We start from the raw sequence: 25,262 nt of genomic DNA, 5'->3' as shown, positions 1-25,262 counted from the left end.
AAAGCCCATATTAGCCATTTGCTAATAAAAATAGTAGTTGATTTTCTCTAAGCAAGTTTCTTTTGCCTTCTCTGCTAGTTCCATTATCTTCGCCAACCATTCCTCCACTGTAGGTACAACTAGTCCTCAACTTATGACTAGTCATTTAGCGACTGTTCAAAGTTCCAACAGGCTTACCTTGGGGATACTTATGATGTGGATTCAAAGTTCTGATAGTCTGACCCCCTCCTGCAGACATATGACCAAACTTCAGGTACTCAGTAACAGAGCCACTATCTGCAGCATCACATGACCATGTGACCACATTTTACAATGGTTTTGATAAAAACCAGCAATTATTTCCAGTTTTTGGCAAAACCATGCCCATAGCAAACCAGTGGTTTGCTTTATCAACCATAACATTCACTTAACCAGCACAAAATAGGTCACAGACCAACCTGTTTTATGACTGTCATGATTCAGAATCTTGATGGGCAAATTAGTTATAAGTCGAAGACTGCCTATATTTCAGAGTCATTCCATTTTTGTGCATGTAATGGTTTTACAGCAGTACTCATATAAAATAATATTCTCTAATATTCTCTAGTTGTTTGTCTAATTATTAATCCCAGGCAAAATATTTTTGATTTCAATTTATAATATTCTTCTATCATCATCAACCCTACATTTTCTGGCTTTTTTACAACTCTTACCAGGCATAATAAAATGAGATTAACAAATGTTGAATTTTATTGTCTGTTTGCACATATGTGAAGACACGTTTCACAAAATGAACACAGCATGACAAATTCAAAGTTGCAAATTCTCATAATTCTACAGCTCAAGGTAGGTTCCCCAATGCTCCATGAGGTAGATATATACAAACAGGTACTAGTGAATTTAGAGAAAACATCTGAAAATGTTTTGACATGAGTTAAAGGGAAAACAACATTCTAAGTAGTGGGCAGAGAGAATAAAAACCCTGAAAAAACCAGGCACTAGAGCCATCAGAAGCAAAAAAAAATCCTTCTTTCCTGGGGTCTTAAAAAGGGAGAGGGTTAAATCTAATTTGTCTTTGGTCTGAACTTTTCTCTCACAGGTGAAAGCATCTCTTTCAGTTCAAAGTCATGTAGGCAATATCCTAATTTTCACCAAGCTAGGATTTTGAAATCCAGGAAATATTAACCAATTTAGGAACCATTAGAAGTGTCATACAAATTGGAACATTTATACTATGCAATGTGAACTTAGTTAATAGAGACAAAGACTATTAAAATTAACTTCTGGATCCACTGTTCGGAAATATCCTTCAACATATTAAGTGTTAGAATATTTTATTCACTCTTTAATTGTAGGTCAAATTTAAGAGTTCTTCTCCTTTAATTGTAATCTTTAATTCCCTTTAGTGCCTGATTTTTAAAATCTCATCTTATTTTTCCAAAATAAAATCAAAATAATTTTCCCATGGGAAGGAGATAATAATTGTAATATTTAATTCTAAAATCGTACTTAAAATCTACCTGGACAATTAGTCTGTTTGTAACTTTCCAAAATTAAAATTCTAATCATTCCTTTTGTGTTGTATTAAAGAAATGCAGTTCTTTGACTACTAGTTAATTTACAATTACACATTTTAAATTAATAACAACCATGATTTCACACAATATTGTAATCTTTCCCAATCTATTTTAAAAATCCCATACTTACGAAGATTTGTTTCCTTTTGTTTGTTCCTGGATAAGTTCGCCCTTTGGGTTAACTGTGAATATTCTGCAGGCTGGAACTCCAACTTGCATATAGGCATAGACATCCTGCAGATAAACAGAACTTAATTGTATTTCACTCTATAGAGATGCCAATTTTATTATTTATCAATGTTATACTAAATCACATAGGCACTCACAATAGTTTTGACATAGTTCTAAATTTGATTAATTTAGAAAAGTTAGTTATCTAATTAAATTAAAGCTTCCTAAATCCATCTCAGAAAATACTGCTGATAGATATTTTTAACATTTCTATCTTCCCCAATCTTCTGACAACATATTATATATTGCTCAGCCTTGAAAAAATGAGTTGACTGGGAAAGCAACCATCAGCTAAAGGCCTGAATCCAAACAAGGATGTGATTAGAAAATTTTACTTTTATTTGCAATAATTTATAAATGTTATTCTTATCTGCCATCAAAAGAACCTTCTGATAGATGGGTGTCTATATAGTTTTGTTTGTTTGTTTAATTAATTAATTAATTAATTAATTAATTAATGAGGCAGGGAAAATCAAATATAGAGTAGACTTAACTAATTTTGTAAAATAACATTACCAACAGTGAAAAAAGATAGTGAAGACATATATAGTGAAGACAAACTAGATATAATGATTGAAATAAAATAAGCATGACAAAAGGAAAATTTACTTAACAGGGAAAAAAATCCATATAGTACTATAGATTTAAAATATCTAAAGATTCTTTAACTCATTTGATTAGGTTTTGTCCATCTAGAGCCTTGTTTTGGTTTCAACTTACTATATATACATTTTTGGAAGGAAATATTATACTTAAGGAGCTCACTGTGCTATTGAGTTATGTTTTCAAGCATGGAATTTGTCAGTTTAGAAAAACCTTTTGCTCTATTAAGCTTAACTTACAGCAAAGAGTAATTTTACATAACTGAGAATATACGTACGCTCCTTGTCTTTTTTTTTTTTAAATTGATTTATATGCCACCCTTCTCCGGAGACTCAGGGCGTCTTACAATGCGCTAAGCAATAGCCTTCACCCTTTTGTATATTTTATACAAAGTCAGCTTATTGCCCCCACAACTGGGTCCTCAATTTACCTACCTTAGAAAGGATGGAAGGCTGAGTCAACCTTGAGCCTGGCGAGATTCGAACCTGCAGTACTTGCAGGCAGCTGGTCTTAATAACAGGGTGCTTTAGACCACTGTACTACCAAGGCTGTACTACCAAGTCTTAAGAAATGGATCCAGGATATGAGTTTGTCATGTACTTTTAAAAAGACTGTTCTAAAAATATGGAATTGATGCAATGCATTGCTATCGAATCTAAATTTAATGGTAAAATTAAAACCAAATTCACTTCACAGGTAGTACTCAATAAGTCTAATAGTGACCGGCAACTCTCACTAAGTGAAGCAGTTGTTAAGCAAAACATCACAGTAAGCTCCACTTAGCAACAGCCACCCTGAAAGCAATCTTCAAACAAATAGACCCATCTGACTGAGACTTGTGACCTTCTGCTAGCTTTCCCATTCACTTTGTTTGTTGGAAGCTGGCTGGGAAAGTCTCAAATGACGATCATAAGACCATGGAAAGCGGTGATAGTCATAAGTGCAAAGAAAGTCATAAATCACTTTTTTTCAACACTGCTGTAATTTCAAAGAATTGCTAAACAATGGCTGTTAAGCGAGAACTACTTGTATATTATTATTTGTAGGATGGAGGAAAGTCACTGGATACAGAATGGAAATTGCTCAATTTTGCTAGGTATTTATATGCATCCTTCCATAGTAGGCACCTGTCTTGTAACACTAATTTCATTTCAATAATGTAGTTTAGAAAAAAAGGAAACAAATGATAAATTCATTGTAGGATGATGCAACTTACATTAGATCTGTTCCCAAAAGCTGCATAAAAAGGCTGTTCACATGGACCAAATAAGTTCTTAATATCATTTAAACATTCAATTTTGAATTTTTCTGGCTTTTTTTCAATAACTTCCCTGCAAGGAGAAATATGAAATGTGATTATTTCCATTTGCTGTCAGAATTTCTTGTGAAATGTAGAAACAATTTCCCTTATTTTAAATAAGTTATAAATATTCTGTTGGTGATATTAGGACCTCTTTACATTTTTGAAAATTTGGAAAAAATTAATGTAGCCTAAAAGGATGGTAAATGAACAGGCATGTTTTTCACATGAAATAGCCAGCAGCATTAAAGTAAGACAGAAACAATGGAAATATTGGTAGAATTGTTATCCCTCAAAATAGTTGAAGTTGATACTGTTAGCTCTTGATTTTTTTAAGTTTATATTATTTACCGGTATAAGCTGCTCAGAGCTTCAAGAAATAGAGTGGCATACAAATGAATTAATAAATATGTACACTCAGTATGCCTCTGAATTAGTTGAATGTAAATAATTTTATGCTGGTTTGCCAAGATATTCTTTAGTTTAGAGATGTGAGCTTGGAGCGACTACTTACAAGCATGTTTAGCATAAAATTGAACTTTGATTCTTGTTTGTGCATACTGTCTAAAATATGCTAAAATTGACTGGTAATGTTATTAGAAGGAAATGCTACAAGTAGCAAAGTGAGGATTAAGTCTTGAAATCTATTCTACATCTAATCCATGTCAAGATTAATCATAATGCAAAAGACTAAAACCATGGTAACCAGTGGAACTCAGAACATCTGTGGTTGACACCCATAATATATGAATAGTTACAAAGTTTCTATTATGTCAGCTACTGGCATGAATTAGAAGGAAGGTAGCTTGGTTCACAAATTACGAGAAAAGAGAAAGGATGTCATTGATCTGACAAATGGTGATTTGGTCTTGTAGAATAGAAAAGATGAATCATGGAATTACAAAAGAAAGAGCTAAAATTACATCAGAAAGTATGAACTGATGTCATCTGAGAAACCACGGATAGCCGACTGAATGTTATTTTCCTTTGAATGGTAATAAGGGAAGAATCAGTCACATGTTTTGGAAAAATCATGGATTAAACTAAATAAATGCAATTCATGAAAAAAATATTTGTTAGTAAAATAAATAAATATGGGAACAAAATAAGATAATACGGAAAAAGCTATTGAACCATTCAATATGGGAGTTATGGGAGCAACATGGCGCTCCCGTGTGACACCTCTCCTGCGTGAGCTGCACTGGCTCCCGGTGGTCTTCCGGGTGCGCTTCAAGGTTTTGGTTACCACCTTTAGAGCGCTCCATGGCTTAGGACCTGGCTACTTACGGGACCACCTACTACCACAAACAGCCTCCCACCGGCCGGTAAGCTCTCATAGAGAGGGGCTCCTCCAGGTGCCGTCAGCCAAACAATGTCGACTGGCGGCCCCTAGGGGGAGGGCCTTCTCTGTGGGGGCACCTACTATCTAGAACGAGTTCCCCCCGGAGATACGGAGGATCCCGGATCTGCGCACTTTCCGCCGTGCTTTGAAGACACTCCTATTCCAGCAGGCCGGCCTGGCCTAATTTTTTCCCCTTCTTTTAAATTTTAAAACTCAAATTTTAATTTGTTTTAAATTATTGGGAGTTTTAAATTGTCTCGGGCAAAAATTATTTAATTGGGTTTTAATCATGTCTTAACTTTTGTATTTATGTGTTTTATTTCGTGCCTGTTCACCGCCCTGAGTCCTTCGGGAGTAGGGCGGTATACAAATTTAATAAAATGAAAATGAAATGAAAAAAAAAAGACCCAGGAAGGAATGAAAATGGTGATCGCTGAAAAAAATAAATAAGTCATCAATTGTTAAGTAAGTGAGGCAAAGGAATGGATATATAGGTAGTTCCTAACTTACAATTGGGTCTTGATCGCTGAGTGAAGCAATCATTAAGTGACATATGAGATTGTTTTACACAACAATTGCAATCCTGGCATTTCCATATGGAGTTGCTAACAATTTTGCAGGTTAAGTGGACAAAGTCCCAGATAAGGAATATTGGGTACCTCAGGGGGGTGGGGGAACCCCTGGGAGGCCTGGCCACATGTAAGTTGAGGGGGGGCTGCAGTATGGTGCAAAGCTCAGCCAATCATGGAAGCCTGAGTCATCGCAAACTGGACCTTCAGCATTGTAATCTGTGGTAGCTTTGGGATGCACAGCTTGGAAAAGATATGGAACCTGCAGCTTGGACAAAGGTGCAAGGCTGAAAAGGCCAGTGATATGGGGCTTGAGGTGGCATTTCTCAGGAACAGAAGTCCAGGCCTGAGGGGCAGTGGCAGCTGGCTGAGGCTGCTGAAGACCCCAGATCTTTACTTCAGGCCCATCCCTGGCACTGCTGCCAATTAGTGACGTGCTACACTGAAGGATGGCAAAATGGTATAGAGTCACAGCACTCCTATGGCCATAAATGCAGGAGGGCTATCATGCGCCTTACTTTTGATCATGTGACAGCAGGGGTGCTGCAATAGCTGTAACTTCAGGCACAGATTGTAAATCCCTTCATACAGTGCTGTTGTAATTTCAAACAGTCACTGAATGAATAAGTCAAGGACTACTTGTAAACCTTAAAAGTATGACTATTAAAATAATGCCACTATGATCATACCAGGATAAATGACAAAAGCAATTCTTGCAGTTTCTGAAGTTGTATTGCACAACACACTAAACGATCAGAAATAAGATGTGTTTCGGTTATATACCTATGGAAGGCAGAAAACAGGCTGCTAGGTGACAACATCAAAGGGCCCTTGGGTAAAATTGTTCCTTTATCATTAACCCAATCTAAGTATCCTCTTGTCATATCTGCCATTCCAATTGCACGAGCAGAACAATACAGAAACTTGTAGCCATTCCTAGGAAAAAAAAGGTGGTTAATAATATGACAATCTTGCCTGATGAAGTAGACCAGAACACAATGAAAAGTCCTTCTTTGATTAGTAATGATTGTGCAGTTGCAAAGTTAAAGTAAACTTTTTTTGAATCCTTTAACTAGTAAAATAGAAACTAGCTAACTATATTAAATGGGTACCTTTGAATAACTTATATAATAATAACTTTATTGTCATTGTTTGTGTATACACAGTATACCCATACAACGAAATTCGCTTAACACCCAAAGACCAGGTCCAACACACATAACAATCCCCAAACACACTCCCACCCACCACAAATTCTCCACCCCTAAACCACCCAAACATCCACACAACAGACCAAGTAATGCTGTCCAACAGCTCACTGATGGTGGCCCTTTGGTTCATTGTTGAGTGCAATTATAGCTCTGGGATAAAAACTATTCAGAAAATGTATGGTCCGAGTTTTAATTGTTCTGTATCTTCTGCCAGAAGACAACAGTCCAAAAAGATTGTAAGCAGGATGGGAAGAGTCTCTGAGAATGTTATGCAACTTCCTCAAACAGTGAGATTCGAAGATGTTGTCCAGGGCTGGCAACTGGAGTCCGATGATATTCTGGGCAGTTTTAATGATTCTCTGTAGAGCATTTTTGTCTGCTACAGAACTGCTCCCACACCATGCAAGAATGCTGTATGTCAGGACACACTCAATGATGCTGCGATAGTAGAACAGAAGTTGATGCTGAGATAGGTTCATCTTCCTGAGCATTCTCAGGAAGTACAGCCTCTTCTGTGCCTTCTTCACAAGCATGTTAACATTCATAGTCCATGAGAGGTCCTTCGAGATATAAATGCCCAGAAATTTAAAACTACCAACCCTCTCCACCTCCTCACCATTTATGTACAATGGTAAATGTACACCTCTCTTCCCCCTGAATTCAATTATAACTTCTTTAGTTTTTTTGATGTTAAGTGTAAGATTATTTTCTTTACACCACGTCAGCCCTTGTACTTCCTTTCTGTAAGCAGACTCATTGTTCTTATTAATGACCCCCACCACTGTTGTGTCATCTGTAAATTTAATAATTGCGTTGGTGTTATACAATGGGGTGCAGTCATGTGTGTACAAGGAATAAAGGAAAGGGCTTAGCACACAACCCTGGGAGGCTCCTGTGCTATCAGAATAGAGGAATGGTGAGATCCCATCCTTACTGACTGTGGCCTATCTGTCAGAAAATCCTTTATCCACAAACAAATCCTCTGATTTATACCCAAATTGGACATTTTAAGAAACAATCTGTTAGGTAAAATGGTGTTAAAGGCAGAACTATAATCCACAAATAACAGCCTTGCATATGTCCCCTGTTGTTCCAAATGATTCAATACAGTATTGGCAACAATAGACATAGCATTATCAGTTGATCTATTACTCCTATATCCAAATTGGTATGGGTCCAAAGTAGACGGAAGACTAGCCTTAATATAGTTCAATACCAGCCTCTCAAAACATTTCATGACAACAGATGTTAAAGTTACTGGGCTATAATCATTAAGGGATACCACTACTGTCTGCTTAGGGACTGGCACTATAATGGATGTCTTCAGGCAGGAAGGGATAGAGCACTGCGACAGGGATAGATTGAAAATATCCGTGAACACTCCAGCTAGCTCTGCAGCGGGGGCCCTGGCAATTTGTCCCATGATTCCATCAGGCCCAGCTGCCTTCCGGATATTAACATTCTGGAAAGCACATCTCACATCAGAGATCTGCAATAGAAGTGGTTGTCTATCGATGGTAGATGTTAATGGTGTACTATCAGTGGTAAATGCTGGAATGATGGTTGTTCCTGTTTCCATCTCAAAACAGCTGAAGAATTGATTTAGCTGCTCAGCCAAAGAATCACTATTGCTAGACAAACTATTTTTATTGCTTTGTTCCGTGATTTGTCACAGGCCTTGCCATACCCAACCAGACCATATGCTTTATTTAACTCTAAAATAACTTATGTTATTTTCTCTCTTCCATCTGTGACTGGATCAAAGACTTTCTGAGGGACCGGCCACAAACAGTGAGGGTTGGGTCTGTCATATCCACCTCCCTGAAGCTTAGCACTGGCTCCCCACAGGGCTGTGTGCTCAGTCCTTACTTGTATTCACTGTACACACATGATTGTGTATCGTCTGACCCATCCACTGTGTTCATTAAGTTCGCAGATGACACCAACATACTGGGTCTTATTACAAGTGGAGATGAAGCATCTGCAGCATACACGGGGGAGGTTCAAAAACTATCCACATGGTGCTTAAAAACCAACCTGCACCTGAACATCAGCAAGACCAAGGAGATGGTGTTGGATTTCTGGAGGAAGAGAGAGGAACTTGCCCTACTTTACATCAAGGGGAGCTATGTAGTTTCCTCCTTTAAATTCCTGGGAGTCCATCTCAGCGAAGACCTCACCTGGAAAAACAACACTATCCAGGTGGCCAGGAAGGCCCAACAGAGACTCCATTTCCTTAGGGTCTTGCATAAAAATAGGGTGGAACAACAACTGTTGATCTCTTTTTACCGGTCCACAATAGAAAGCGCCCTCACTTATTGCATCATGGTATGGTATGCTGGTCTGACAGCCGCGGATAGAAAAACATAACAGAGGGTGGTAAGCACAGCACAAAACATCGTGGGCTGTCCCCTGATACCACTAGATGAGATCGCTAGGGCTCGCTGCCATAGAAAAGTGAGGAAAATTCTTAAGGACAATTCTTACCCGGGTCACCACTTCTTTATCCTCCTACCATTAGGAAGGAGATATAGAAGTATAGCCAGCTGCACACACAGGCTGAAAAACAGTTTTTATCTGTGGGCTGTCAGACTCCTGAATGAGAAATAACATCATAACTACATAGTATGATGGACTGCAGGGCCGGCGCAATGTGTAACATGTTCACACTGGTGCAATAGGATTGGATGTTTTGTTAATATGATTTATTGGGTTAGGGATTTTCTGTCTACGCTGTGAGTTGTATTGTGATGGGGAGGGTGCACTAAGGGAGCTCAACCAATCTCATTGTATACATGTTGTGCACTGACAAAAAAGATTTGAATTTGAATTTGAATATTCATTCTGAAATGCTGCAAGAAACTGAGCCTGTTATTGTTCAGGTTGCCTTTTCTTTCAAATTTCTACAGAAGCTACTTTTTCATCAAGTATCATGTTGCTCCTCAGTTAACTCAAAAAGAAAAAGAAATTTAAAAGTCTTCTCTTTTTCATATTTGCTATAAACTCTTGCATACAGAATTCATAGCAAGGCTACATAACACAGTTCCTGAAACTCGACAAAATACATTCAAAACATATTGATACTCCCATGTTAGAATTTTGGGATGAGGAAAGAATAAATTGAATGAGATTGCACCCTGATGTCTGGATCAGAAAAGTCTGATAATCTCAGCATATAGCAATACTGTTGTGATATAGGATATTCACATTAGCATTTACTTGTTCATATATTATAAATGTATCATATGTAATCTTCAGATTCCATGTAAGCACACAGAAGTGGAATAGAAACGGTTATAAATACAACTCAAACATTATTTTACAAACATCGATAACTTACTCATTAATAGAATGATAGAGTTTTGCAATACCCTGATGAGTCCAATCTTTGCCAAGCTGTGGTAAAATCTGCCCTAAAGCATCAGACCTAAACCAGAAACAAATAAAAACACTTAATGGTCTTAACTCACATATTATCAATTCTTAACTGAATTTATTTTTCTGATTAAATCAGCAAGTCAAGGAACTTCAAATGCTTGAATAGAATTAAAAGAATGAGGCCAGGCAAAATAGGATTTAAGGGAAGTTCTTTTCATAACAATTATTCAACGTATCTATTGAAAACAATTGAATTTTAACATCATTGTAGAGTTTAATCAAAAAGAAAACTGTATTTTAGCTTACTTAGTTATTGTCCCATCAATATCAGAAATGATTATTTTGTCATTCCAGTTCCATAAATATATTGTCCCAGCACAACGGCAAGTTCCTTGATACTGAGTTGTAATGCTGAACACAACATCATTTGGTCCATCTCTAAGTTTCAGTTTTTCCTTTAACGTGAAAAGATGTAAAAATGGTAAAAATAACATAATTTCTTTCTAAATTATTTTACATTTCAGGTAGTCCTCAACTTATGACCACAACTGAGCCCAAAATTTGTTGCTAATTGAGACAGTTTGTTAAGTGAGCTTTGCCACATTTTATGACTTTTTTGCCAGAGTTAGTTAAGTAGTCAACTTTTAAAATCTTGAGAGTTATGTTAGCATTATTTTTCAAACAGTACAGGCCTTAATAACAGAACAACCAAAAGATACAAGGCAGTCTTAACTCTAAAATAACATTAAAAGCGGACTGATGTGTAAGAAATGTTTTTTAAAATCTGTTTCTAGTTTTGTACTTGTTTCACTCAGCAGAACATTGAGATAAAATTGAGATATTAGTACTAATAGTACCACTTAATTATTAGTACTAATAATTAATAGCATTAAAATATTGTAAAATAATCCATAATAAAGGTTTCCCCCGTCCAGTTGTTTCTGACTCTAGGAGGCAATGTTCATCTCTATTCCTTAGCCAAGGAAGCCAGCATTATCCGAAGAATTCCCATGGCCATGTGGCCAGCATAATTATATACCGAAATGTATGGAATGTTGTTAACTTCCCACTGAAGTGGTACCTATTTATTTACTTGCATTTGCATGCTTTCAAATTGCTAGGTGGGCAGTGTTGTGGCTCGCCAGCTGAGCTGGTGGCAGACTCGGACGATGAGGAGGTTGAGGAGGAATTTGGGCCAGTCCTGGAGTCTGGGGAAGGCTCTGATGGATGCTTTGCATTGGAAGCAGAGATAGAGCCAGGGCCGTCTGACATTTCCCAGGTGCCTTCGGAGTCGGAGATAAGTGGGGAAGAAGAACAGCTGGAGCCTGTTCCAGATGTGCATATGCGCAGCTGTCAGGAGAGCAGGAGCCTCCTGACAGGGAAGAAAGGCACACGTAGACACTGAATGGCCTCTTCCTGGTTGGGGAATAAATAGAAGCAAAAGGGGAGTGCTGGTTGCAGGAGACAACAGTTCGTATTTCTTTCGGAAGATTTGCTTATCATGCCTCAGAGACTGATTGCCAGAAATTAATTTACAGCTTTGTGACTAGAAACTCTCAGCCTGGCAATTATCCAAGGACTGATAAAATCTGTTACTGCAATTAACCCTTGGAAGGATTATTGCCTGAACTTTTCTGTGTGTGAATGCCTTGAATTCACAGTAGCTAAATAAAGAGGGGTTTTTCGGGACAAGAAGTCTGTTTCTTGGTTCTGCTTAAGGCTGGGTCAGAACAGGTAGGAGATGGGGCAAGTAATGGGAGCTCACCCCATCATGCAGTGCTTGGGTCTCAAACCTGGGCTGTCAGCTTTCCAGCTGACAAGCTCTGTCTTTAACCACTGAGTCATCACACCCCTTAAAATAATCCATACATTATGTATTAATATCCCAAATACATTTAAATTCTTATCAATGTTATTATTAATTTTCCAATTTAAAAAAATTGAGAGATGCTTGAAATATACAGTATTTTTCGGACTATAAGATGCACCTAGCTTTTGGGGAGGAAAATAAGAGAAAAAAATCTGCCTCTGCCTCCCAGCAATTTGCCTCCTTGCAGCAAACAGCAAACAGCCTGGTCAGCTTCAGCACAGCCTGATTTAGCATGAGCAACTGTTCGGCGGTATTCCAGGAGGCTGATCCAGGCTGCAGGGATTGCCGCCGCCCATCACTGCCTCCGTGCACCCCATTTTCGGCCTCCGTGCCCTCCGTTTTCAGCCCAATCCAGGCAGTGGGGATCATTGCCACCATCACCACCATTCGGTGGCATTAGGCGGCGGCAATCCCCACCTGGAATGGGCCAAAAATGGGGTGCACGGAGGCCAAAAATGGGGCACATGGAGGCAGCGATAGGCAGCAACGATCCCCACAGCCTGGAACAGCTGACTGTGGGTATTCCGGGAGGCCGATCCAACCACCAATCAGCTGCTCATGTTAAATCAGGATGTGCTGAAGCTGATCAGGCTGTTTGCTGTTTGCTGCAAGGATGCAAATTGCTGGGAGGCAGAGGCTGAAGGGTGGGGACCAGCGGATGGACGGGGCTTCGGCAACATTTGCTCTATAAGATGCATAGACATTTCCACCCATTTTATAGACCTATCAAAACTTTCTAAGGACCAAAATCCAAATAGATCCTAATAATCTCAATTGTATATCTGAGAAAAACAATAATCTAGTGTAGAAAGTCTTCACTGATCTAAATGATTCATCAAAAATGCACTAGCTAAGTTTTATTAAATTAGATTCATAAGTATTTAATGTTGGAATAAAATAACAACTTACAATTTGATCTGAAGACAATCTAAGTGACTTTCTATAAGATGTTGTGTTTCCAGAACTTGAATGTTCACGTGGAGCGGGATCTGCCATTAAGGATTGTTTCAGTTCCTGTGAACTTTCATCATCACTAGAAGATTCATCATCTGGAGGCCTGAAATCACATAGATATACCAAGATGTATCAGACTTTGAGAGATTTATTTATTTATTTAAATATAGCATCTGGTAGTTTATAATATGTAATATGTAACAACATATTTGGATCAAAGATTGGAAAAGGAAGAATTTTTACTAATTCAAGACAAAACCAATTTAGACACAGAATGTTTTTTCAACATAACAGCATTTGTTCTGAAGTAAGTTCTCAAGGATACTCCTCTAAAGTCAGTGGTTTTATTTTATAAGCTGATTTTATAACATTGCTTGAATTAAGCCTAGCTAAGATATCGTTTGGTCACAAGTATTCTAGAACTTGTGCAGCTATTTAAGCTGCTTGACTAGGACCTGAGAGATCCAAATTCAAGTTATCTTTAGTCATGGAAGTTAACCTTTGGTAATAACTGTTTCTCAATCTATTTTTTTACATTCTGAATTTTAGAAAAATAAAAATGCCAGAGTGACCATAGCATTCTAGCACTTTTTTGAAACAGGAAAAAATTAAAATTGAGTATTATGATGAAATTTTCTTAGTCTATCCAGCTCAGAATTGAATACCGCATTTCAGGGTTCAGGTTAGGAATTTAAAAGTGTTACCAGAAGATTCCACAGACTGAGGGTAAAATCTTTTTTATGAAAGGTACTATCAACCGCGTACAATCCTTCCAAAACATCAAAACATTATGTATTTTAAAAATCCAATTTTCTAGAAAGGCAAGAGTCTTTAAGCATAAATTAATTTTCAAAATGACATACCGGTTTTCAACTTGTTCCTTTATAGTTGTTGATTGGTCATTTTTTAGAGCCTCAGATTTCCCATCCTTTGTTTCTGGAAGCTAGCATCAGAACAGTGTGTTAGGACCATTGCATTGTCACCTCAACAAAAAGATAACTCTTGCATTCCAGAATTACATATCAATCTAGGTGCAAAAATTTGTAATAGCATCAATATTATATTTAATTATTTGTTTAACATCACTACTAAACCAAGAACAGGATGCAACTTTACTCAGCACTCTGAAGTTATAAATAATAACATACACATGAATATAGCAAATTTTTAATTATAGTGACACATACAAAAAAAGTGTTTGATATGAAAAACAGAATATAGGAGAACAGATTTCATTACTAAAACAGAATTATTACCAATAGCATTCTTACAGTATTGGTTGTAGGGCTAATAATTACATTTAAATAAAATATTCCAATCAAAATTAAAGCAATATAATTGATGAATAAGACCAAGTGAGGAGCTTTAGAAAATAATGCCTGCAATTGCTTTTACATTTTCAAAATATATTACTTTTGGGGTGTTATGTTGAAAGTTTCCTTCTTTCAACTGTTATCAACAGTTCTAGACTGTTGATAACACCAAAGGAAAAAAATCAAGATGTGAGATGTGGATTGAAGATGTGGAGTAAACAGTGTTGATAACAAATGGGGGAATATGATAAAGATACATTGTAGCATTTCTGATGTTAATTTGCAATTGTCAGCTTCAGTTAAATCTGACATATATTTTAACATTGCAAAGTGTCAGACATATTGTCAGCAGTTTGAAGTGACTAATAAAATCATTATCTTCTAACACCCCCCCAAACCTAGCACAGATCTCTGCAGACAATATAATGACAAATAGTTTAAAATTAAATATAAACTGCATTAAATTAATATTAGAGTATGTGATGCAAGTGACACTAAGTGAATTATACAAATAAAAATTCACTCCGTACCTGAATATGTTTAATCCACATTTCTAAATCATGAAGCATAAAGCTTAGGATATAACCTCCTAGTCCAGATTTACAGCTGACGTGGTTTTTTATTTTACCTGTTTAATCAAGCTGTCCTTTTTTCGCCAGAACCACCACCTTCCAGACTTCTTCGGCATTTTATCTTTAATCCAGGATTCAATTGTTGTCTAAAGAGTTAATTTTTAATGTACATTTGCAATGTCAACTTCATTTTTGCAGCATATAACATGGTACCATGCAGATATATATATTTAATGTAATTATTTGACTATATTAAACTTCCTGTTTCCTATGTTTACATTTGGGAACAATTCTATAACCTTCATGGACTCTGTTCTCCTCCCTTGAAAAAGGGAAACAGCTCCCTCTGCCTGACTCACATTTCAGTATTACATATTGTAGGATACTGCCAAATCAATGCACCCTAATTTCTCATAATGTTTTTTGACTTGCAGATTATTCTTCCAGCTCTCTGGAAAAAAATGAAAATAAAAAATTGTTCCGCAATTAAGAACTTGGGGAAAAAATGATCCAACCACATAAAAATAATGGGCAAAGATATATCAATGAATATGGCAACACCAAAACTGGGTCTCATTTAAATATATCATACACCCTCCACAACTTATCCATTAATGTGTGTGCATGTTCGAACGCAATTCCAAATTACAAGAAGCAGAGCTGTTTTCTAAATTAATTATTATATCAGAGAAGGAATTGCAATTTTGAGGATGACACTAATATTTCAGTGATAACAGCAGCTCAAAGCAGGTTACATGCGGCCACCTTTAATTTTTATATTCACAACACTGTCTCAAGTGGTCCAGACTGAGAACAACTCATCTTGTGGGTTTCACAGATAAATATGGATCTGAACATGGGTCTCTTGGTAATCTTTCATATATTGTTTGCATGGGCAGTCAATACAAATTGCATTGTTGAACAATGACAAAATGTGCAGGACAATGTCATGACGGAAACTCTTGCCTTTTGGCTTTTGTATCTCAACATTTCATCCCCACCTTATCTATCTCTAATCACATCATGCACACCAGTAACTACTCAGTTGGCATTTTTACTTTCACAGAATATCTATTTGAATGTGTTTTCTGTCAGAGATTGTCCCTCCTGAACACTTTCTTGTCACAGAACTTTGATATGTCTCTGCATCTATGACTTAATGTGAATAGTCATGGAATATTTACTGATATTTAATTACCTGTGGTAAACTTTTCTGGAATACCTGCAAGCTGAGAATCATGGGAGCAGCCAATGCCCAATTATAATACCTATTGTAAACATAACAGTTAATCATTATGAATATATTACACATTCTTTGTTGTAAACAAAATGTTTTATTTCTTTTAGATAGTTCTCAGATTCCCGGCAAGTATAATAAAGTCTGCCGCAATTCCTCATTATCTTTTCTGAATAAAGTTAAACTTTAATTTTAAATAATTTGAAGACATATCTAATAAAATGACAGTCACATTATCTGTCAATACAATAAAATTAGAATAAAATAATTTAGCAACAGAAGACTTAGATACCATTACCTGTTGTATATCTTTATTACCAAGTTAGGATTATCTATAAGACTTGGATTTTCAGCAAATTCATGATAAGTAATTATGTGTTCCATGAATTTTTCTGCAATGCAAAGATATTTCATCAATTGACTGAAACATGTTTCATCATCTTTACAAGCAATCTCTTCATTTGGCTCCTCTTATATAATTATGCCCTTTTTGCCATAGTTATGTTCATTTTGCTGTTGAATATATTTCCATTCATTTGTTATGCTCTGTCTATACCTGCTGCATGCACTTTTTAGGACAGGGAAAAGCATATATGTTCATATATTATAGCATATATTACAGCATTATAAACTACTTCAAGGAGGTAGTAGAGAATACATGCATATAAATCTAAAAAGTGCCTAAAATAATTTAATAATATTTTTAAAATGTATGCCACCCCTTTAAAATATTAATTAATAAAAATAATTAAGACAGCTGCAAGAAAAAGAAAGGCTGATATATTTCTTGCAACTGCATGTAACTATTTACATTAGGTGTCCCCAAACGTTGGTCCGTGAACTAGTACTGGTCCATGGCCCATTGGGAACCAGGCCGTGCAAGTGGCAGGCGAGCACGCAAAGCTCCATTTGCACAAATGTCGTGCACATGAAAACAACTCCTCTCCCCCACCGGTCCACAGAACTGGAAAGGCTGGGGACTGCTGATTTACATGACCTTACTATGTTTCAAAATTAGGCAGCAAATAGACACAACTTTTGTCCATACATGGCAGAGCCTGTTTGTATCAATCCACCAATTCATTGCACCAACTATAGGAACATAATCCATAAGACATTCATTTCTATTATAAAGACTAAAACATTAAAAGTAAAAGAACAAGGATAATGTGTTAGGAGAATTCTCTTCCTGAACATTAGAGATAAACGTATAATTAAACTGAATAAAAGTAAATATGGTAAATGTCTATTTCTATATACTCTTATGTTTCTATCACAGGAAAATGAACAGTACAAAACACTTCCAGTAGTAGATACAATTAGACATTTTACACATTGCACATATACCCTGTTTCCCCGAAAATAAGACATCCCCTGATAATAAGCCCAATTGGGCTTTTGAGCATATGCACTAAAATAAGCCTCCCCCCGAAAATAAGCCCTCCCCGAAAATATTTAAAAGCAGAGCTGGAAATCAGGTAAGACAGCAAGAGGAGCCCCATCTTGCTCCATGCACCCCAAAATAATAAGACCTCCCCGAAAATAAGGCCAAGAGCTTATTTCGAGGTTCAAAAAAATATAAGAGAGTCTTATTTTGGGGGAAACATGGTATATAGAAATTATCTTCAGAAAGAAAGCTTCTATCTTACATGTAGCACACTTTTGTAGCTTCATACTGCAGATTCTTGTATTCATTTGACCTCACCAAGTTATATAAGTAGCAATAGGATAAAAATATACCTTTAGGTATCTCTCCATTTTCACTAAGACCTCCACAAAGAGATAATGTAACATCAGGCAAGTCCATGGCAGAATCAGACATACAGTCGGTACCACTGTCTGCAGCAGCACTTCCAACCGATTGTGGAGACTGGGACCCAGAGAAAGTATCAGACTCCAACCACTGTCTAGTACCCGGATCAGAATCACTAAAGAGCATAAAAGAAGTCTTTTACAACAATAACAATGGTAATAATAATTCATTAAACTTGCATGCTGCCTGACTCTCAACTATAGCTCACCACAATGAAAGAAATTAAAATAAAATCAATGAAAGATAAAATAAAAATTATTTATATATAAATGTATAAACTGACAATAAAAATACAGGTTCTAAAACAAAAAACTTAAATATTATTTATACATTTTTAGATCATTTAGATGTTCATTACATTGTAAGCTTGTAGAAATTATTTTATGCAATTAGAACAAAGGCTGATCTGTTCAAACTCTTCTTGAAATGAGTGACATTCACCTATCAAGTATGGTACAAAGACTGCCATTGCATTTTATTTTCTGTTACTTGAGTTGTATACAGTATATAATCTTAATTGGGACTGAAGAGAGTTAGCAGTGTTGCTAACTGATGTGATCCTAAGGCGTGACATTATGACTGTGTCAACTTATGATGACAATCCCAGCATTCCCCGTTGCCATTGTTAACAGAATCCTGCATGGTTTCACCCTCTCAGTCATGTGATTACCATTTGCAACCTCTTGCCAGCTTGCCCATTGACTTTTCTTGTTGGAATCTAGCAATGAAGGTCATAAATGGTGATCATGTGACCAACACAAGACATTGGAATGTTATAATTTCAGGCCTGTTGCCTAGTGCTCAAATCATAATCATGTGACCACAGGGAAGCTGCAATGGATGCAACTATAAGTCCTCCTCATTCATCACCAACCTAACTTTGGACAGTCACTGAACAAGTAGATGTGTAAGATCACTTATATCTGAACAGGAGAGTCTCATAGTCAGCTATGCAATTATTAAAAAGTCAGGGAAAATATTTCCATTCTCCATATCTAATATTGTTTGTCTGAGGGGCTATGATGAATTAAAAACTTATTTTTCAAACTAGCCTAAGGTTTATTCATATGTATCAGGGTAATTATAAAAAGGATGTATATTATTGAAAAGAAAATAACAGGGTGAAATATACACCTGCTACTTAAAGAGAGCAGTTAAGCAGTTTAAGACATCGCAGTTTAAGAATGCCTTTGGCAGCGTCTCGTTGATTCCATACATATTCTTAAAAAGAGATATTAAATATACAACATTTCTGAAATATTTGCTGCAATATTTAGATTTTTGTTAAATACCTTTTGGGAAAATAAAGAGCAGCAACCTCAGGTTCTAGAGCTTTCAGATCATCCAAATATATGTCATCAGGTCCTTGGTGCTGACTTCTTTTATGTATCCCTAAAAAGAAAAAGTATTATATTGATCAACTGAGGAATCTAAAAAATACAGTAGGAAAAGAAATTTCAAGGGAAATGCTCCTGTAAAAAGGCGGGGGGGGGGAGCCCTTTTGTCAATAAGAAGTAAACCAGCAAGATAAACAACATTGTTGTGCGTGATCTGGGGTATTTTCTCTCTGAAAATCCTCTTATATGGAATCCTCTGAGTTTGATTATTTGCTTGCCGATATTTGAAGATGTCTGGTAACAAAACAACTGCAAGCAAACAACCAAGTTCAAACAATAGCATCAACTGCAGTTCAAACATGAGCTGTATATATTTTATTCTATTGGCAATACTGTTATATTCTATCCCATATTGTTCAAAAAGAATCTGACTTCCTTCTATTTAGGCTTCTTAAGAAGGGAAAAAAAGACACGAGGAGATACGGCAAATAAGCAAAATTCTAAAATTTGTAATTTTAAGAGCACATATTATACAAATAGTCCTTGATTTATGACTCTTCATTTAACAACCATCTGAAGTTATTTATGAACAATCCTCACACTTAAGACTGTTGCAGTATCTCTGCAGTGACATTTACAATTCGGGCACTTGGCATTTACGATGCTTGCAACATCCTGGGGTCATATGATCACCATTTACAACATTCCCAGGGAGTTTCTGACAAACAGTAAATGGGGGAAACCAGATTCACTTAATGACTGTGGCAAAAAGTTGTAAAATCTGGCATGATTAACTTAACAATTGCATTGCTTAGCAATGGAAGTTCCAGTTCCAATTATGATCGTAAATTGAGGACTACCTATACTACTAAAATCAGTATAGTGGTAACTTAAAAAATGGCTGCCATTACCAGTCACAAAAGGTTCATTTACTGGGAAACAAAACTATGATGTTCTCTACCGTCCCAGTCAGAGCTTTGAGACTCATAAGCATTACTATAAAGATAATACTATCTAATAGGTGGAGCTCTGTAGTAGGTTTGCTTCCTATTTAGATTTTTATTACTAAAAGTATCTTAAAACATATGGATAGGGCCACTAATGAATATTTGTGAGGACACTGGTGCAACTAGCACTAAGCTAGCTACCAGGATTAAGGAGATGAATATTTTCTTCTGTAATTTTTATAGAAAAACAATTACACCATGATATATGTAAAATCAAAATGCTCATATCTGAGATACAAATTATTCTTTATCCTAGATTAAAAGAATGGTTGCGAGCAAAGCTACTGTATACATTTGTTGCTTACCTCTCAAAACTGGTTAAATATCTGAAAGCTAGGAAAAACAGAAAAGTATTTCAAAATGTTACAAAGAAATTAGTTTAAAAGTATATACCTTTTTTCTTCGATGGAGAATCAAGTTTTGTTGGTGGCTTAATTTCTGATGGCGACTCCACTAGTGGGCTGGGGAGTATATCAGAATCTAAGACAGGAGAATGTTCAAGAATGTCCAGAACAGGCTCTGTTACTGCAGAAGCAAGTCTGTCTTTGATATCTAGCTCTTTAAGTAGCGGGTGTGTTCTTGGCTCCGGTTTTAAAACTGTACAGACTGAATCATTCATCAGAATATCATCTTCAATTGTATCATCGCTAGATATAACCCTAAAATGAGTCTTCTCTGATGGAGTGATGGTAGCTGTTCTAGGATGTTCCAGTTTTTCCTTCTTGCTTATCTGAAAAGGAAAACATCCTTTTTCTAAAATAGTCATTCATCATCTGTGTTGTTCAGTTCAGATCTGTGTGAACTGATCAAACCTCTGTATTAGCAAAGCTTGAAGGATGTTTGCCTATGATGATCTATCATAAATTAAGTTATACAAAATATAGGTATCTTGTTTGTCCCAGTTTGGATATGATCTTTATTCCCATACTCCTTCAATATATTTTTCAGTAAAGTTTTCTCCCTCGTCATGATTCTGAAATAGGTCCTATAGAAATAGATACTATGGTATCTAAGTATCTATTAAGAGTCAAATCACTGATAAAAGTATAGCTATTTTTCTCATACTGTCAATTTAATCAGTGGAAAACTTGCAATAATACGCAAACTGCTTGTCCTTTACCTCAGTCTCATGAAACTTACAAGCCATTGTTTCTTTCATCTATAATCTATACTCATATTTTAAAAAGATATTTTCTAATTAAGTCTAAATTTTTTAATCAATATTAAATGTTAAAATATTTTTATTCAATATTTTAAAATTGATTTAATATTAAATTTAGAAATATTTAATATTGATTACATAAGTCAGTTTGAATTTAAAAAACCCTTTCTATAATTTGAATTAGAAAAAACCAAATGCAAGAAAAGGTCAACAGTTATGGGTCTCTGCAGTTAGCCCAAACTTAAATGGTTAAACTTCTCATTACTAATCCCATATAAATATTTATTTTAATGTTTACATGAATTTGTTTTATTGTTTTTATTTAATCAATTTCACAAAACAATAAATGAATTTGTCATCAATATTCACATCAAAAATACAAAGTAAAATGTTGAATCTTGCTGCTTTACTGATTTATAAACTATTCTGTACCTTAAATTTCACTATTTCTATAAGATGCTCAAATATGTTTATTGTTTATACCACATGCAACAAATTTTCATGATCCCAAATGTCTTTCTATTTTCACAAAACTTTATTTGTGAAAATATAGTGACAGAAAATGAGTGGCCCAAGACCATTTTGTTCTGCTATAGTTGGTTACTTCTTATCCTATCCTTCCTGTAAGAAGGCCATAGTACATTATCAATGAGTAAGTAATAAAACAGAGAAGCAGCTGCATGTAATATATTTTAAGTAAGATGTAAAATACAGGTAATTCATATATAATCCTCTAGGTGGCTCACACTGGTGTACTGGTAGCATTCTAATTCAAGATGAACTCAAGTCTTTCCTAGTGTTTACTGCATAAGTTTTAATGATGACAGTAGACTTCAATAACTTTTAAACCACTGTTTAGGACTTCACTAAGCAAAATAATTCCCGCAAACATAAATCAAATTCTAAAATTTGAAATCCATGTCTATAGAAAAGTGGGAATTAAACAAATCAGCACAACCTTTAGCACTATTTTAGTTGCTGAGCTTATGGAAATTTATTTTAAATATTTGCAAAGTTTACTTAAGCACGTAGATCAGTGATATCAAATTTCAAGGTTTAGATCAACGAGAGTCCTTACAACAGCCAGTAGAATTTCCCAAATTGCTCACAAAGGCAAAAGTTGGGGAGGGGGAAGTTTTGTTGCATTGACCTTAACTAACACTTTTTAGACGCTTCCTTTAAATGTTTTGACTATTTTATAAAATGACCTATACTGAACCAGAAGAGCAGCTCCTTTCATTTATTTCTTCAAAAAATGATTCATAACGTTACTCCTGATAAACACATGCCTACTGTATTATCAAAAGGTTTCATGATTTGCATGAGGTTTACCTTGGTAGATGCAGGAAAGCCTCCCCAGGTCCATTCCATGTGAGATTCTCCTCTAATAAGTAAGTTCTCTGTAGGCTTAACTTCCAGTTCTGAATCACTTTTAGGACAAGTGGGCTGGCTAAAAGGGCTGTTAAAACAAAGGAAAGGCATTTATTGTACAAGGTAACACAAAGAATGTTCTCTAATTAACATTAAGCAGTAAAGCAGAAAGCCAAGCTGGTGTTTTGCTGGCTGAGGAATTCTGGGAGTTGAAGTCCACAAGTCCTACAGTTGCCAAGGTTGGAGACCCCTGGTTTAGACTGATCGAGAAAATTTAAATAAAATCATAGCAGTGAGAACATTTATCTTTTTCAATTTTTTGTTTTATTTTCCTGATTTTCAGATTAAATGCTATAAAAGTATGCTTCAATTCTAAAACAGGTTTACCTACAATCTCTTGCCAATATCGTTGTGTAACAGATTTAAATAGAAACAAAGCAGTACATTCAACAGAAATTTAGCAAAATTTCTGAAGCCAGAATTCTCTCAAACCAAGTGCTATTGTACTAGTATTAATTCAATTATGTGAAATGAATGTTAAATGAAATGTTAAAAACCAGTATGCATCTTTTTATCAGCACAACTAATATGTCTGGCCAGATAAGCCTCGTTTCAGTTCACAGGTAGTTACTTCTGATGCATGTAGAACTCTTTTTTCATATATAAAACAGATTCAAAAGCTATGGGAAAAAAATCACTGATTTGATTTCTATGACTGAAAATTACACATAATTTATACTGAAATATAACTTATTTTTGGAGGAAGAGATGAGATTGGCTAGATTCCTTTGTTCTTCTGCTCACCCTCTCTTTCAGTCTCAACACTAATATTTTTTGCTTTTACAACTGTCCATATACTTAGAAAGGGCAGTGAAAAGAGATCAATGGGCCTTGAGATGTGCCCTACACTACGAATTTTGAATATACTCTTATAATCTAACCATGATGATTCCAAAATGATGAATATACATCTTGATAGCACAACACATGCTCTGTCCTTTCATATTTGCATTGCAATATAATACATAAGGAGCAGAATTTGCATCACAATGTTATCACATATGTTTTCTCATATGTTCTCCACATCCACGGACACCTATGCTGCTTCTGAGTTAACAAGAAAAGGGAAGTTGAATTGTAAGAGAATTTAAGGAAATATGAAAAGCGCCCACGTTTTTTTTGAAAAACAATCGTACACTTAAAGAGCTGCTCTGTCAGAAAAGTTTTTTCAAAATACATGATCCCTAACAATACCATAAAGTAGAGGCAGCCCACAGTTACTAACCGAATGATTTTACTTCTGCAGATTTTGTGAAAAATATTTAACTCTTAATATCATTTTCATAAAAGAATGATACATGAAGATGACTTACTTCTCTGAAACAGACCAGTCTCCGTCTGATAAAGGGTAATCATCCTTTGAAGGGTAAATCAACATATCTTTATATTCTTCAACCTTTAGTGGAGAATCTGCAGGGCTTCTGTAATACAGAATTGATGTATAAAAGAAACTTTAATTTAGTATTAAATGACAGCATTAAAGTAACAATAATTCACATGGGAAAAAGGGTAAGCTGGTAGACACTTTCATCCCAATATCAGCAATTCAGTTAACAATTCTATATTTTAGATACATTTTTTAATAGATCAAAGCTTGAAAGATCAGTAATTGTCTTTGCTCCTTGATACACTTTCAAGTCTATACAGCAAAGATCTCTATAGAATGATGTATATTTGGGGCTTTATAATACTTGTTTACCATGTGTTTTCTTAGTGGATCTTGAAAAATAGCCTATATATACATCTGCTTTTAAATATGTATTAATGTAGCCTAACATTTATGCAGAAAATATCTACATTAATTGTTATAAATATAAGGATCTTTATAGAAATTTTATATTTCAATTGCAATCCTTACCAAGTTCCACAAATGGTTACTTAATATTAACTAGATAAATTATTTAAAGTTGCATCCTTATGGAAAGATTACCTTTTCATTTTTCTTATTTGACAGTAAAAGTAATAAATTTTTACTTGTTATAGCACTTACAAAATCTGTTTTTTGTAGTAAACATACCTACTGGTATCTAATCTTGCTCATTACTTATTCCATTAGCTAATTTTAGTTATTATTACATTACTCTTGTTGTAGGAAAAATAACGGACTAGGACAAGCTCTTCAGTGCAGGAAAGAGTTTTTATTTGCGCAAAGGTTCAAACAGTCCGAGGACCACGAAACAAAAGTCTGAACAGTGATGACTGATCTCAACCAGATATTTATACAGTATAAAGACAAAGTTATTACGAAGAGTGTAACATTTCGCACGTAGAAGTTACCCTTTAATCTATCTCTAGGAAAGACATAACAGCCTGATTCCCACAGGCTCAGGTTCTCAGCTCCGGAGCTCAAGACATAATAAAAGAGGAGATAAGGGG

The 25,262-nt window shown here is 35.6% G+C and overlaps 1 protein-coding gene across 1 annotated transcript in view; it reads right to left on the bottom strand.

Moving 5' to 3' along the window:
- Positions 1-25,262, bottom strand: part of LPIN2 (lipin 2) — a 43,138-nt gene that overhangs the window by 3,416 nt on the left and 14,460 nt on the right. Inside the window, exons 5-19 of the mRNA XM_034429542.3 lie at positions 24,200-24,307; positions 22,788-22,914; positions 20,687-21,023; positions 19,242-19,341; positions 17,877-18,064; positions 16,435-16,528; positions 16,098-16,167; positions 14,956-15,045; positions 13,878-13,957; positions 12,970-13,117; positions 10,497-10,645; positions 10,153-10,239; positions 6,385-6,537; positions 3,607-3,721; positions 1,687-1,790 (exon numbers count right to left, since the gene is read on the bottom strand). Coding sequence (XP_034285433.2) covers positions 1,687-1,790; positions 3,607-3,721; positions 6,385-6,537; positions 10,153-10,239; positions 10,497-10,645; positions 12,970-13,117; positions 13,878-13,957; positions 14,956-15,045; positions 16,098-16,167; positions 16,435-16,528; positions 17,877-18,064; positions 19,242-19,341; positions 20,687-21,023; positions 22,788-22,914; positions 24,200-24,307 — 1,950 coding nt within the window. The remainder of the gene's footprint in view (positions 1-1,686; positions 1,791-3,606; positions 3,722-6,384; positions 6,538-10,152; positions 10,240-10,496; positions 10,646-12,969; positions 13,118-13,877; positions 13,958-14,955; positions 15,046-16,097; positions 16,168-16,434; positions 16,529-17,876; positions 18,065-19,241; positions 19,342-20,686; positions 21,024-22,787; positions 22,915-24,199; positions 24,308-25,262) is intronic.

This window comes from Pantherophis guttatus, chromosome 3, assembly GCF_059756535.1.
Source record: "Pantherophis guttatus breed Tessera chromosome 3, ASM5975653v1, whole genome shotgun sequence".
Classification (NCBI taxonomy): domain Eukaryota; kingdom Metazoa; phylum Chordata; class Lepidosauria; order Squamata; family Colubridae; genus Pantherophis; species Pantherophis guttatus.
Note: the sequence above shows the minus strand (reverse complement) of the source record. Positions and strands in the feature narration are given on the sequence as shown.